Genomic DNA, 16,233 nt, shown 5'->3' with positions numbered 1-16,233 from the left:
TAAGTCAGACATTAACCTGAGTATTTTGCATTTTCTGCTCATTCCAATAATAGTAAAGAAGATATATGAATAATGTTCTATATCTTCTCTGTTTCCTTCACATAGGTGTGTGCACACATCGTCCAAGCTATTCGCATGGAAGCCACGAGAGTCCGGGAAGAATGGGAACACGCCATATCCAGCAAGGAGAATGCGAATTCCCAGCCCAGTGATGAGGACGCCTCCTCTGACGCTTACTGCTTCGAGCTGCTCTCTATGGTCCTAGCGCTGAGCGGCTCCAACGTGGGCAGACAGTACCTGGCTCAGCAGCTGACTCTGTTGCAGGACCTGTTCTCCTTGCTCCACACAGCCTCCCCGAGGGTGCAGAGACAGGTGACCACCGTGCCACTTACTTTTGTTTCTTCCCTACCACTTGAAACTTGAAAGTCAGAAGACCTTAAACGTGAACTTTTATTACTCTATGTTTTATTTCCAATCAAAACTTACCTCCATTTTTTTTATTGCTTTTGTTCCAATTACTAGTGTAATGTAGTAAATAGTGCTCTGGGTATGGACTGACTTCTTCCCAAGAGATAAATTATGCCATTTAATCCAGAACGAAGGCAGAAGGCTTGGCTTTTTTGCTTAAATTATATTCTTCTCAAAATTAGAAGTATAAATTATTAAAATTATTAAGTTAATTTCTGTTCTTTCCATGGATTTGAAAGCTACAGAATAGTAGCAAGGCGTATTATAAATGACAAGTGTAAAGTAACAGTGGTTAGATGTAGTTTTTCAATCTTTTAATCAGGTGACCTCCTTACTAAGGCGAGTTTTGCCTGAAGTGACTCCTAACCGTCTGGCCAGTATCATCGGAGTGAAGTCTCTCCCGCCAGCTGATATCAGTGACATCATTCACTCAACTGAGAAAGGAGACTGGAATAAGCTGGGTATCTTGGACATGTTTCTGGGATGCATTGCCAAGGCGCTCACTGTCCAGCTCAAAGCCAAAGGGACCACCATCACTGGGACAGCCGGCACCACTGTGGGCAAAGGAGTTACAACAGTCACCCTGCCAATGATTTTCAACTCCAGGTTTGTCATTCTCTCAATTTTAGTATCAAACACTTAAAACATCACAAATTTTACCTGTTTTCTCACTCAACAAATAACATGCAACTGGCTATATGTATAAATGGAATGTCAGGCAGCAAGATGACTGCAGGGGAAGACACCCACATGCAAGGTTGGTAACCTGCGTTTGATTCCCCCTAGAGGTGGAAGGAAAGAAGAGATTTCATGTAGATGTCCTTTTACTTCTGCACACATTGCGGTATGGGCACATCTCTTGAATGCATGAACACCCTCACACACTAATAGTATATTTTTAATTATTTAAAATTACTAAATTAGCTGAGCGGTTGTGGCACAAGCATTTAACCCCATCACTTGGAGGCAAAGGCAGGCGGATCTCTGAGTCTGGGGCCAGCTTGGTCTACAGAGTTAAGAAAGCCAAGGCTATACAGAGAGACCCTGTTTCAAAAAAAAAAAAAAAATCACATTAATAAATAAATAAATAAATAAATAAATGAGATAAAATTGCCAAAATTTTAAAAAGGATTATCATAGAATGTAGAAAATAAGCTTTGTAGGTAACATATTTGATATTTGTGTATCTCTTTTAAAAAGGATGGACTCTCGCTATATAAAAATATAAATTTCAGATTTATGTTAATATTTTCCACAATAAAAATAAATAAATAATAGGAGACAAACTTTCTATCACTTAATACATTATAATTCTTTTAAAACTCTACAAACACAAATTATAGAATGTTTTTCTAATCTTAAATTTGCACTAATACCGAAAGCTATGTAGAAAAAGATTCACAGATTTGATATATAACAGTGAGTATATTTGGCATATATACTATAAAAATGTTGTTGTTTTTGTTTTGTTTTGTTTTGTTTTTTCCTGAGACAGGGTTTCTCTGTGTAGCCCTGGCTGTCCTGGAACTCACTCTGTAGATCAGGCTGGCCTTGAACTCAGAGATCCGCCTGCCTCTGCCTCCCAAGTGCTGGGATATAAAAATGTTTTTAAATTGAAAGAACTACTTGAAAAATATCTAAAGTTACATAATAAACTATTGGCCATAAGAGCTACGAAGGCTTGATAGCTGCCAAGACTTAACTTAAAAGCAGTGGGTGTGGGGCCTGTGTGCTCTCCCAGAGGTAGGAGATAGAGAGAGACTTCCCTAACCAAGCCCACCAGCCAGACTGATCCCAAAGGAGGGGCCCCAGGTTCAGTCAGACAGCCTCCATGCAAGGTGAGAGATGATAAGGAAGACACCCTGGGTTAGTGTTGGGCATAAACACACCAGACACATACCAAAGAACAAACATGCATGTATATACATGCATCACACACACATACTTAAAAAACAATTTTATAAATAGCAAAATATACATACAGCTTAAGAACATTATTGAAAGAATAGACTTTTTTAAAGGATCTTGTTTATTTGTATTTGATGTGTATCAGTGCTTTGCTTACATGTGTGTGCATGCACCACATGCATGCAGTACCCATGAAGGCCAGAAGAGAGCACTGCAGTTACAGCTGTGTGCGACCATGCACTCACTGTGTGGGAGGGAAGTTGACCCAGGATCCTCTGCAGAAGCAACAGATGCTCAACCACGTGGCCCTCTCTCTCTCTCCAGGCCCTTGCATCTCACATAAATACTTTCAGATCTCCACAGGCACTGGGAACAGTCTGTAGTCCACAGCCTAAGAATTGAATAGTGGTGAGCTACAAGTACTGTACAAGCAAAAATACTAGGAAAGGAGCATAACTAAAAACACTGTTGTCTTGAGATTGAAGAGAGGGACTTAGGGGGATGTTTTGAACTTTCTTTTAAAGTATTTCAGTTGTGTGCTGGAGAGAGATTTGATTTGATTGATTGATTGATTGATTGATTGATTTATTGCTTTTGCAGAGTACCAGGGTTCTCTTCCCAGAACACATATGGTGGTTATTACTCCAGTCCCAAGGGATTATACACCCTCTACTGGCCTCTGTGGGCTTGTATGCCTGGATACATATACATGCGTGCAAATACACACACATACACATAAAAATAAAAAACAAAGAAAAATAAATAACAAAATAAAATGACTTAATTGGATAGCACACCTGTAATTCCAGCACGCATACAAATAAGGAAGGAGACTAGTAAGTTAAAGGACAACTTAGATTGCATAGCAACACCCTGTCTCAAAAATTTAAAAAGTAAATAAATAAAAATATCCAAATACTAGTGAGATGACCCCGTAAGAGCACCCGCAACCAAGCCTCCCAGCCTGAGTGTGAACCTCTTGACACTCACAGTGGAAGGAGAGAGAGGACTCCCAGCCTGAGTGTGAACCTCTTGACACTCACAGTGGAAGGAGAGAAAGGCCTCCCAGCCTGAGTGTGAACCTCTTGACACTCACAGTGGAAGGAGAGAGAGGCCTCCCAGCCTGAGTGTGAACCTCTTGACACTCACAGTGGAAGGAGAGATAGGACTCTGAAGTTGTTCTTTGATTTTCTGAATCCCATAGCACACTTATACATACATATGCACACCAAATAAATTAATAAACATGTAATAAAAATCAAAAACATTCCAATAGATTCAGCCAGTAAACCAGTTACAATGCCGTGTGCTGAAGTAACGCTGTTTTCTTTGTAGTTACCTCCGACGAGGTGAGAGTCACTGGTGGATGAAGGGCTCAACTCCTCCTCAGATCTCAGAGATCATCATCAGGCTTATCAAGGATATGGCTGCAGTAAGTCCTTGCTCCCAACTCCAGCAGCAGGGACCTTAAAACATAAAATAAAATGTCTTCTTCCTAAGCGAAGAAAAAACTTGTGTTGAAACTTGCCCCCTGCCCCCGAAAAGGACAAAAAAAAAATTCCTAGAAGTAGAAATGTCTCATCATCTGCCGTTCTGAGGTTTTAGGCCTTTAAATTCTTCAGTTATGTCCTGTACCACGATCTTAAGGTATTAGCTTTGGGGGAAAATCTGGGGTGTATAGAGCAGGGAGTTACTCCTGAGTGTCCGGGTCCACAAGGTCACTTTGCTCCCATTGCATTGTGTCTTTAGGAGACAGCCTGAGGAGGAGGCAGAGGGAACATTTTAAAGGAGGACACACCAGTTGCCCATTAGCAGATTGACTGCATGTGGAATGAGAGATTCTGGGGAAAAGTTGAAGTTGTCATTTTTTCTTAACTGTGGATATTTTCCTAGGCTTCATAGCAAATAGGCATTCTCTAGGAAGTCCACTGAGTGAAAAGCCTGAGAAGAATGTTTTGCAGAGCTGAATTCTGTAATGAAGTATTGGTGCTCAATAAATACCTGTGTCGCTGGCGTTGGAATGGTAGCTCCCCAGCCGAGAGCACTGGCTGCTCGGAAGGATCAGGGTTCAGGTTATAGTGCCCACGGGATGGCTCACAGCTGTCATCCCAGCTCCAGGGGATCCAGCACCCATCCCCTACTCACACCACATACACACATTCAACCAAACATACATGTAAAATAAAAATGAATACAATTTTTAAAATATTTTTCCTGGGGACTGCACCCAGAATTGCGGGGTGAGCCTGTGTGTGCCCTTAGGCTCCAGAGAGCATCTAGGGCAATGAATTACATTTGAAGGCTCCTAAGCATGGAAGTCTTATTTGTGCCTTTTATTGTTATCCAAGTATAAAGGAAAATGTCCTTGAGCGCTATGGAAAAACAGGGTTGAGGCCGTAAATTTGTATTTGCTTTACAATCATCAAAGTAGAGATTAGCAATTGAAATATTTCATAAGATTATAAAGGATTTTTAGTTTGTCTCCTCCTCTGAAAGCACATGGTCTTGCTATCAAAAAAGATTCTCTTTTGAGAGGAGATTTTCAGAGAAAAGGGTTTGTTGTGACACAATTGTGAATACTTAAGAAGATATTCTTTCCTGCTCAATAGGGTCACCTGTCAGAAGCTTGGTCCCGAGTGACAAAAAATGCTATTGCAGAAACCATCATTGCCTTGACCAAAATGGAAGAAGAATTTAGGTCTCCAGTGAGATGTATTGCAACAACTAGAGTAAGATTTTGTTGTTGTTTTCAATTTGGTCTGTATTATTATGTGTGATCAGTAAGGCAACTTAGTCACATTTTTAATTAAATAACTTCATCAAAAAATGACTTATGAATTAAATGTGATAGTAATTACTGTTCACTGTTGGGTGTGTAGTATCAACTTTTGTTATTATTTAGGAAGCTGAGGATATACTGGTTAAAAAGTCTAAATTACACTGTGGTTGTTATCTTTCCACTGACCTCTTTACCGTAGCTTACCTTAGTAAGTTGAGTAGTAGTCGCCTTATGCTGTGAGAGACTGATGATCCTTCAAAGACAAGGCTGCTCTCACAGCTCTTCCTAATGAAAACCCGAGCTCAACTATGAGCTTTATATGCTGGGTTTTTAAAAAAGAATACTTGGGCCTAGAAAACTGGCCAGCAGTTCAGAATATTTATTCCTCTCACAGAGCTTGGATTCAGTTCCCAGTAGTCACTTAGTGGTCACAGCTACTGTAACTCCAGCTCTAGGGGACTTAACATCTACTTCTGACCTCACCATGCATGCAAGTGGTGAGTGTGTGTGCGTGTGTGTGTGTGTGTGTGTGTGTGTGTGTGTGTGTGGACAGGCAAAATGCTCATGCACATAAAATAGTATAAATAAGTCTAAGAAATGTTTTAAAAACAATACATCCTAATTACAGGTAGGGTTGAACTTTTGAGGAAATAAGGTTGCATTGTTTAAATGAGACATCTAATTTTTAAGATACCAGGTTTATGAGCCGTATAACTCAAAAGGTGATTTAAGCTATTACTGAAAAGGGAAGTATGACATCATTAGGAACAGTACACACTACTGGAACTCATATAGATGAATTCTCTGAAGTCTGTAAAAGAAGTACGTCATATTTTATTAGAGCAGAGAAACCCCGTTTATGCTACCATGCTTATGGGCAGGACACTTAAAACAAGTATGTTTTACTGTTACCCTTCCTACCACTCAAGAATCCTTTCGTTCCACATTCCCTTTTCAGTTGCAAAGATCTGTGTAACACTGAGGTTCACTCCATATCCCTCAGAAATGTGTTTCATAGCCACATGTCTTGGTGGGTGTATATCTGTGATGATATGTGTGTGTGCTTGTACAGATGCTTGTGTGCCCTTGGCACATGTGTAAAGGTCAGAGGAAAGCCTCGGGTGTTGATGCTCACTCTCCATCTTGTTTGAGACAGTCCCTTCAATTGTTTACAGCTGCCATCAGCAGGCTAGCTGGCCTCCAAGCCTGGGCTTCCCTAGTCCCTGCGCCTCATCTTGCACAGGAGCACTGTGATTGCAGACATGGACTCTCTCATGCTCAGATTAACACGAATTCTACCAACTTGGACTCAGACTCTCACACTTGTATAGCCAGCTGTCTCATCACTATAGATTTTCTAGAATTTTCTGAAAATTATTAGACAAGTATACAAAGTAGGGGTCTTGAGACAACAGAGACTCCTGAAAAACTGTTATTATGTACATTAACCCAATATGTACCCAACTACTTATAGAACTGCAAAACTAGCTACTTATCAGCTCATTAGGAGTATAGAACTTCAGACTCTATACTAGCTGGGAAAATATACAAAAGTCATGCACGGTGAATATTATTCCTATAAGTAAATTGCTTACATCATTGGTAGAAGTTGACTTTATGTCAGGTAGACACAGAACTAGTCATTCATGGAGTGGCTTCACTGGTGCTTGGCACATAGGCAAGGAAATGCAAGTGCTACTAAATATCTGTGCATGTCCCAATGGAGCGAGCACTTACTTGGCCGTCATCGCTATCAGATTTCAAGCATCTCATAGCTGTGCTCCTTCCTCCTCTACAGCTCTGGCTTGCCCTGGCATCGCTGTGTGTTCTTGATCAGGACCATGTGGACCGCCTCTCCTCGGGAAGGTGGATGGGAAAGGACGGGCAACAGAAGCAAATGGTGAGGTCGGGAGTGTGCTGTGAGAACCTGCCTTTCTTCACAGTTGCTGATAGTTTGTGGGGAAGACAGTATATCACACTCTTGGAAACGTACATCCAGTCTGTCCAGGTCGCTCAGAAACCTGCTTCATGCTTTAGAAAACCTACAGGCTTTTATTTGATTATATAAGATCTTTATCCTTCTCTGGTTCATGCTTATACCAGCAAAATTTCTAGCCTGACTGATTTTTGCTAAAATGTGATTATCCTTAGGACAAAAAAAAGAAGCAGCAGACCAGCAAGAGGAATGGCATGGCTTCCCCTCTCCAAGTGTAGTCAGAGGAGGCTCACAGGGGCACGATGGAGCCCTCTCAGCACTTCTGATCACTTTTAATTTTTTTTTTTTTTTTTTAGTGAATTGTGCTCATTCATGAGATTTGGACTAACACGGGAATATTAAGTCTCTAAATAAAATCATATTCTCCCTTTAACCATTGACTCTGCATACACATTAATCTTATTGAGTAATTCTTAGAGATTTTGATAGTCCAGTATATACCTACAGTAATTCTGTTTTACATTCAAATCTAAAAGTCTTGCAGATTTTAGAATAAAGGGCCTTCAGTATCATAAATATACTAGTTAGGTTCAATTCGTCGAGGCTTTCTTGTGTGTCTAATGTAGCATGTGAAAACATCTGCTTCCAGCCTATGTGTGACAACCATGATGACGGTGAAACTGCAGCTATCATCCTATGCAACATCTGTGGCAATCTGTGTACTGACTGTGACAGATTCCTTCATCTGCATCGACGAACGAAGACTCACCAACGACAGGTGAGCTTGTCTTCATAGCCAGAGCTCTGAAGTAACGTGGGAGGGAACCAGGGAACATGGGCTTTGGAATTCATGGCCTTACTTGACTCTCATGGTCTCACTCACTAACTGCTAACTGAGCAAGTACTTACAGTTCCAAGACTTGGTTGGCACTTTCACTATACACATGGAGCTGTTGTGAACACAGGAGAGAATGCTGGGTATGTCTGCTACTCTTACACTGCCTGATAGAGAAAGCCACTGTTGCCGAATGATGACACTTACGCTTCTACCCAGAAACTAAACACATTTATTATCCCTTTTCTGTAATGGAACAACAGGTCTTCAAAGAAGAAGAAGAAGCTATAAAGGTTGACCTTCATGAAGGCTGTGGTAGAACAAAACTGTTTTGGTTGATGGCATTAGCAGATTCTAAAACAATGAAGGCAATGGTGGAATTCCGAGAACACACAGGTAAAAGGGAATTAAAAGTCAAGGGGGAGGATGAAGCATGTCTGCAAAGTAGGCTAAGTCAGATACTAGCTACGATGGTCTGTATATGCTCGGCTCAGGGAGTGGCACTGGTGGGAGGTGTGGCCCTGTGGGTGTGGGCTTTCGTACTCTTGTCTTAGCTGCCTGGAAGGTAGGACTCAGATGAAGATGTAGAACTCTACCTTCTCCTGTACCTGCCTGGTCACTGCTATGTGCCCGCCTTGATGATAATGGACTGACCCTTGGAACCTGTAAGCCAGCCCCAATTACATGTTGTCCTTATAAGAGTTGCCTTGGTCATGATGTCTGTAAATTTACTGTTGTGTTAGCAGTAAAACCCTAACTAAGACACTAGCTTATCTCTCAGGAATAATTTTGAGTGGCACAGATGCCTACTAATGACATCTGACCACCTATGTTTGGTAGATACAGACAGTCATCTATATTAGAAAGAACATCAGACTACAAGCTAGGAAACCCCACTTCCCACTAACCTGCTATATAACTGTCTTACTTTTTTGTACTGCTGTGAAGAGATATAAAAGAAGACATTTAATTGGGGGTTGCCTACCCAAGTGTAAGAGGTTAGTCCATTATCATCATGATGGGAAGCATGTTGGTACAATGCAGTTGTGAGCTTTACATCCGGTTTCTTGAACATGCAGGCAGGCAGACTGGGCGTGATTTGGGTTTCTGAAATTTCAGAGCCAACCCCCAGTTATACACGTCCGCCTACAAGGCCACGCCTCCTAATCATTCTAATCCTTTAAACAGTTCCACTTCCTGATGACCAAGCAATATATGAGCCTATGAGGGCCATTCATATTCAGACCACACAGTGACTGAGTAGTCCATTAGCCTCTGTGAAATCCATGGTCTTAGACGACTTACATCTGTGTAAGTGAGCTGATGGATATACCATGCCTACACTGTGTCCTAACTGCAAGGTCCTATGATTTCCTGATACTTTAGAGTCTCTTCTACAGTTAGTACTTCTCAGGGCTTAATAAATAGTTCTGTTTTACTAATTGTAATAATAAAGGTGGGTAGCCAGTGCCTTAAAAAAATACTTCTTGTTATGTCTAATACACTTGAATCTCAGACAGTTTTCATTCTAGTTTTTTTTTTAAATGAAACCTTACATGTTACAAGCTTAATGTACAAAACATGAAAATTCTTCATCATTTTTAGCAAAGCTGCTGTCTGCCATTTATCGTACTGACACAATTATTTCTCATTGGTCTTGAGCATAAATCTGAATTAATTAACTATATAAAGATGACTTGGTTTTCTCAAACCCAATTTTTTCTCCTATAATCTGTCAATAGTCTACATTAATAAATGTAATATTGACCTTTCCTTTTATATAAACACTCTTTGCTTTTTCCAAAGAGGGTTCTGCAGTCATTTCTGGAACCAGTGATGGTTACTTTGAATTTGTGTGCCTACATTCAAAAATGAGCAAGGTCTTTAATCTTTGTTTAAGAATTCTGATCCTTCTTTCAATATTTCAATGTATTTAATTTTTTTTTTGAAATTGCAGAGTTCCTTGGGTAAATTTTCCTATTATTCAGGTTTTATAATCTAGTCAGATTTTGTACTGTCATGTAATTTTGTTACATAAAAACATTCAAAAACAGCCGGGTGTGGTGGCGCACGCCTTTAATCCCAGCACCTGGGAGACAGAGGCAGGCGGATTTCTGAGTTCGAGGCCAGCCTGGTCTACAAAGTGAGTTCCAGGACAACCAGGGCTATACAGAGAAACCCTTTCTGGAAAAAAAAAAAAAAATCAAAAACTTCTCTTTATTCTATGTTCTTTATTTTTTAAATTATAATACTTATCTAGTGTTGTGCATTTTGGGTAAGGGTTTGCCAGATTTGCTCATTCTGTTCTCTGGACTAGATATATAGTCTCCTCTTTTGCTAAAATGCTATAAACCAGCCAAGTTTATTTAGTTTTAGATTTATCTTTTTTTTTTTAAACCCCTTTGGTGATTACTAATTAGGGCAGCTTAAAGCTTTTAATAACTGAAAGAAATCTAGCTTGCTATTCCAAAATTAGCTGTATTAAAAGCTAATTTACTTTCTACAAGATTTTTTTCTCCTTCTTGAACCTAGGCAAACCCACCACAAGTAGCTCGGAAGCATGCCGCTTCTGTGGGTCCAGGAGTGGAACGGAGCTATCTGCTGTTGGCAGCGTTTGTTCTGATGCAGACTGCCAGGTAGGTATCTACTCAGAGGTTAGGCCATCCCAGGAAGGAAGAGTATACATATTCTCACAAGGCATTTGTTTTCTTTAGTAGAGGTTGTCACTTTGCCTCAGTGCAGTTTTCCTTCGTCACAACCCAAAGGTGACATTTTGTGCTGCTTGTTCATTCATTAAGTATCACCATTAGTACTTAATTTTGTTTTGGAAACAACTAAGATATCTGACAACTTGGGGCTGAAGAGATGGCTCAGGGGCTAACAGCACTCGCTACTCTTGCAGAGGACCTGGGCTTGATTCACATTATAGGCCTCACATGAGTAAACACAAACATATACATACAGACACACACACGTACAGTGCACAGACAGAAAGCAGGCACATGTACATGCAAACATAATATAAAATATACATCTGCCCAGAATTCCGTTGCCTTAGTTCATTTGTTTGCCTAAAGTAAACTTCTAGTGTCTGAAAGGTTTTGAATGCTGAACTTAGATGTGGTGGCATGTGGTTGGCACTCCGATGACGAGACATAGGTGGGGATTTGTTTGTTTGGGGGTTGGCCCCTGGTTTGGGACAGGGGGCTGGTATTAGGAGACGTTTATATCAGAACGTTAAGCTTTGTGCCTATGTCTGATGCCAAATCAAGTAAAGTCGTAGTTCACTTTTTATCAATGCTGTTCTTTTATGTTGGATGAAATTCTTTAATTACATTAAAAGAAAAACACTGTTAATCCTAGTTTTCAAATCATAGGAGTAATTATTGTTGTTTTATACTAGTAGGTATTTTCTGTTTAGAAAAAGTTGTTTAGAGAAATTAATATAGTTGATCTAACCCTGAGGTTACAAGCCTTTTTAATCATTCTAAGACTGCTGCAATTCATCTTCAATAGGAATATGCTAAGATCGCCTGCAGTAAGACACATCCCTGCGGACATCCATGTGGAGGTGTTAGAAACGAAGAGCACTGTCTGCCCTGTCTGCACGGCTGTGATAAGAGTGCCACCACCCTGAAACAAGATGCCGACGACATGTGCATGATCTGCTTCACCGAAGCGCTCTCTGCAGCCCCGGCCATTCAGGTTGCCTCGGCTTTTAAATGTGCCTAGATTTTAGCAGGAGGAGATATAATCACATTTCTCCAGGAGAAAGATGATTGGAGCTTTCTTTAGATGGCCAAGGGAACATGGCCTGTTACTATGCTGAGGAGGAGCTCGGTGGCTTTATGTTCTGCTTCCTGTTCTGCAGGTTAAGCCACTGGTGACTTTTGTGAGTGTACATATAGAGAGCTTTGAAGGGAGAAATGGCCAGATTATCAAGTAGCTAACCTCTCCTTAATTTCTGAAATATAGAATATGTTGTAGCGTAATACCGAATCTGTATGTAGCAATGTATACCTCAGTATATAATAGAAGTTAGTGCTATGTTTGCTAAATCAGAGTTTGTGACTTTTTTGACATTTATAATTTCTTTTCTCTATATGTTGGCTAATTGAATAATTTCGTGTTTTCCTGACCTAGCCTATTTTATACATGTAGTTGTTATATAAGTGGCATCAATACATGACTAGAAAAAATTAGAGTTGAAAACCTAGTCAATAATGATTGTCTCTTAAAAGCCCTGGCATGCCTTGGTTCTAAAGTGCTTGGTTTTTCTCGTCCCCACGTCACGTAGCTCTCCTACATTGGAGAGTCTCCCCATTCCTTCAGTGTGATCATGGCTGCATTTGCTCACTCTCATCCTTGTTTCTCTCTTTAAGTTGGACTGCAGTCACGTATTCCACCTACAGTGCTGTCGGCGAGTTTTGGAAAACAGATGGCTTGGTCCAAGGATAACGTTTGGATTTATATCGTGTCCTATTTGCAAGGTGTGGAGAGAACCTGAGCTTACCTACTTGTCTGTCCTTTCCTCTTTGTTCTCATCTTGGATGGCATCCTTCCCCAGTCTCTGTTAGTGTCTGTCCTCATCATCCACATAGACCCTGAAAACAGTGTGTGGCTTCTCTAGAGTGCTTACTGTCGAGTTAGTAGAAGTATACCCAGTGGTCAACTGTCCCCTTACCTAGACCGGTGATTCTTAACCTGTCGATTGTGACCCCTTTGGGTATCGAATAACCCTTTCACAGGGCCACCTAAGACTATCAAAAACCACAGATATTTACATTAAGATTCATAACAGTAGCAAAATTCCAGTTAGGAAGTAGCAATAACAATAATTTTAACATTGGGGCTCACATTGAAGAGTCCCAGCATTAGGAAAGTTGAGAAACACTAACTGAGACCTTTGTTGGGGGAAGGAACACACTCATTGTCCCCTAATTGTCAGATAAAAGCTGGCTAAATTAAAGTAAATATTTCATATATGGCATGAGAAATATTAATGTAAGTAACATTGTGTCCTAGTAATGAGTGCAGCGCTGTTTCAGACCCACTAAGAGTTATGTCACACAGCTGTGAGGCGCTAACAGGAAAAGGACTCTGCTGCTTGCAGGACAGGTGATCTGCTATTAAGATGCCCAAGCCTTTAATCCTAGCACTTGGGAGGCAGAGGCAGGCAGATTTCTGAGTTCAAGGCCAGCCTGGTCTACAAAGTGAGTTCCAGGACAGCCAGGGCTACACAGAGAAACCCTGTCTCGAAAAAAAAAAAAAAAAAAAAAAAAAAGAATATATCACTGTATCACTGTCTTCCCCATTACTTCTCTCTGTCTTGCTTTGTGAAGCTCTTCCTGTTTTGTTTTGTTTTTAACTTTCTGTTTACAGGCAGCTGCAATGGAGTTAATAAGAAATGTCTCAGCCCAGTCATTGCTTACTTAGATTAGTGAATAATAAAAAAAAATTACAGATTTTGTTCTCCCTTCTCATGCTGCCCACAGAAGAAAGTCATGTCTACAAGCCTGGGAAAGGCAGAGAAGATGGTATACAGAATATGATCATCTCTTACCTGACAGAACCCCATCTCCAAGGAGCCAAAGCACATTCGCAGCGCACACATGAGATCCTATGTCATATTTGTAGAAACAAAATAGCCTTTGCTCCACGAACAGCTAAGACTGAGAAACCGCGAGGCCAAGAAATGGAGCTGTTTTGTGCAGAGGCCTGATTCTTCTGTTTCCTTGCTCTTGGCAAATGGAAGTTCTTGAGGCCTTTACAGTAGTGCTTTATAGACGCTGAGTCTTCTGACCAGTTATCTCCTGTGACGGTGCTTGGCTCCTGAGTGTACACTAAGTGTTTGTTGGGACTCTTTCATAAATGCCTCTGTCAAAAATATACTTTTTATTTCAGAACAAGATAAATCATATAGTATTAAAAGACCTGCTTGATCCAATAAAAGAGCTCTATGAAGACGTCAGAAGAAAAGCCTTAATGAGATTGGAGTATGAAGGTCTGCATAAGAGTGAAGCTATCACAACTCCTGGTGTCAGGTTTTATAACGATGCAGCTGGCTATGCCATGAATAGATACGCATATTATGTTTGCTACAAGTGCAGAAAGGTATGCTATGAGGTGTACTAAAATGTTAAGATTCTGAGAATACCCATAGAATTAACTTGAATTGAATAGCGACACATAATTATTAAACCTTAAGCTAGAATTTAAAAATGAGAAACCTTGATGAAGTGTTTCAAGCTGAAGTAATTCACCTAACTGGGAAGAGGAGAATACTTTTTACCTAAGCAAACTTTTTCTAAAGCGTGTAGCTTTCCATACAAAGGATACGTCACATCTGATCTACTGCCTGGTACAACTGGTTCTTCCACGGGCTGTTCTAACGAACCAGCCTATTGGTCACTCATGTGTTTTACCAGCATTCCTACTTAAGACACTGTTCCTCCTTGTTTTGGGTGTTCGCTACTACATTCATGACTTTACCCACCACATACACCCTTATGACCTTCCAGATTCCTTGAGGTTTATTTACTGGACATTTGAAGTTCCCATGGATACTTCAGTGTTGACATCTGAGATGATACACCAGCCTTCACTTTCCAGTGTGTAATGTGTGTCTGTCTTTTTTGTGACTGTGGTTTCTCCCTGAGGTTTTCTGTGGTGCTCCTAAGCTCCATGTCTTTGCTTATACTACTGCAAGTAAGTTAGCTTTTCTAAATCTCAGGTCTGCCTAGGCCTGTCTTCTCTTGTAACCTTGTAGCACTGTCTGCCTCTCCTGCCTCACCTCCAATAACATACTGAACAACATACATTTCCCCAGACTCAGCCATCACTGCTACACCACTGCTGCCCCATGCATGCTAGCACAGGTTGCTTCTCTTTCTGGAATCTTCTTCCCTCCCCCTGCTGCACATTTTGCCTTGGCTGTAACTATGTAAACACAGTCCATCTTGACTACCTGAGGACCCGGCTCCGCTTCCTCCACTGCAACATGCTCACTTGCCAGGACCACCAGCTCTGCCTGCAGTAGTTCTGCTGCCTTGCGTACATGCCCATCACAATACATGGCCTCCATTCCTTTACTGCTCTTGTCTCTCTGCCCTGTTTCTTAAGCTCCATAAAGACAAAGGATGGATGTATAGTTTCTGTTTATCTATCTCCAGTCCCTGATGCGTAGTCAGCACTGTGAATACTAGATTAACTAGAGGATGAATAAATGAATGAAGGAAGGATATGCAGTCCTGAAATGTAATAAAGAAAATTAATGAATGGAATGTAAATAGATGGCAGGCAAGCACGTGAATATACATATGTACATACAAGGAAAGAGCAAGAGCATACATTTGTCAAAGCTATAGTGTTACAAAACCCCATAATAAAACTCCATTATGTATAATTACTGTGCAAACAAATGACTATTGTGCTACTACTAGGGTAACAGTCACGTGCTTAAGAAGACAGAAACCTGAAGCAGCTAGAATCTGCATGTTGACCTGGTATATCTGGCACACCAGAAAGCCACATTTAGCTAGCAGATGAGTATTTATAGACTGTGTCCGATGGAGCCTGCCTTCTGTCCCGTTTTCTAGTACAGATAATAGATTGATATTGACTCACCTTGTTTACTCTCAGTTTGGACCTAGCGTTTTGACTGTAGACATACGGACCATGCAAATTGTCCCAATTTCTTGGCCTCCTTTACTTTGTATCCAAAGAAGTAAAAGTAAATTGGCCATCAAGATAGTTGCATTCATTCTGGTGCTTATATTAGATGTTTAGTTTTTGAATATAGAGTAGACTTACAAGTATGAACAGTATTCTGAATACAATTTCTTAATTTTTTTGTTCATTTCAAAAATTGTGTGATCAGAAGATGTTTAAACTGACTTTTTTGTTCCTTTCTTATTGAACTAAGAATTTTAATTCTGTTCTAATTTATGCCAGGCACACGTAATTGTATATAATTGCGATTTAGGACTTGATGTGCATGTTTTAAGCAATAGAAGGGAATATGTTGTGTAAGATTTTAAAATGAAAAAACTCACAACTTTTCCCAGGAAAAGCATCATTTGTTTTTTTGTTTGTTTGTTTGTTTTTTGGTTTTTGGTTTTTTTTTTCCATTTTTTTTATTAGGTATTTAGCTCATTTACATTTCCAATGCTATACCCCCATACCCCCCCTCCACTCCCCCTTTTTGACCCTTGCGTTCCCCTGTACTGGGGCATATAAAGTTTGCAAGTCCAATGGGCCTCTCTTTCCAGTGATGGCCGACTAGGCCATCTTTTGATACATATGCAG

General features: G+C 40.4%; 1 protein-coding gene across 2 annotated transcripts in view; it reads left to right on the top strand.

Annotated features, from left to right (window-relative positions):
• Mycbp2 (MYC binding protein 2) overlaps positions 1–16,233 on the top strand; it is a 237,483-nt gene that overhangs the window by 215,147 nt on the left and 6,103 nt on the right. For both annotated transcript variants that reach the window (XM_029468874.1, XM_021181915.2), the window contains 11 exons: positions 106–372; positions 791–1,074; positions 3,712–3,808; positions 4,986–5,105; positions 6,954–7,055; positions 7,741–7,869; positions 8,190–8,322; positions 10,459–10,562; positions 11,443–11,631; positions 12,309–12,416; positions 13,831–14,040. In XM_029468874.1, the coding sequence (XP_029324734.1) occupies positions 106–372; positions 791–1,074; positions 3,712–3,808; positions 4,986–5,105; positions 6,954–7,055; positions 7,741–7,869; positions 8,190–8,322; positions 10,459–10,562; positions 11,443–11,631; positions 12,309–12,416; positions 13,831–14,040 (1,743 nt within the window). The remainder of the gene's footprint in view (positions 1–105; positions 373–790; positions 1,075–3,711; positions 3,809–4,985; positions 5,106–6,953; positions 7,056–7,740; positions 7,870–8,189; positions 8,323–10,458; positions 10,563–11,442; positions 11,632–12,308; positions 12,417–13,830; positions 14,041–16,233) is intronic.

This window comes from Mus caroli, chromosome 14, assembly GCF_900094665.2.
Source record: "Mus caroli chromosome 14, CAROLI_EIJ_v1.1, whole genome shotgun sequence".
Taxonomy (NCBI): domain Eukaryota; kingdom Metazoa; phylum Chordata; class Mammalia; order Rodentia; family Muridae; genus Mus; species Mus caroli.
The sequence above is the reverse complement of the archived record's forward strand: the minus strand, read 5'-3'. Positions and strand labels throughout refer to the sequence as shown.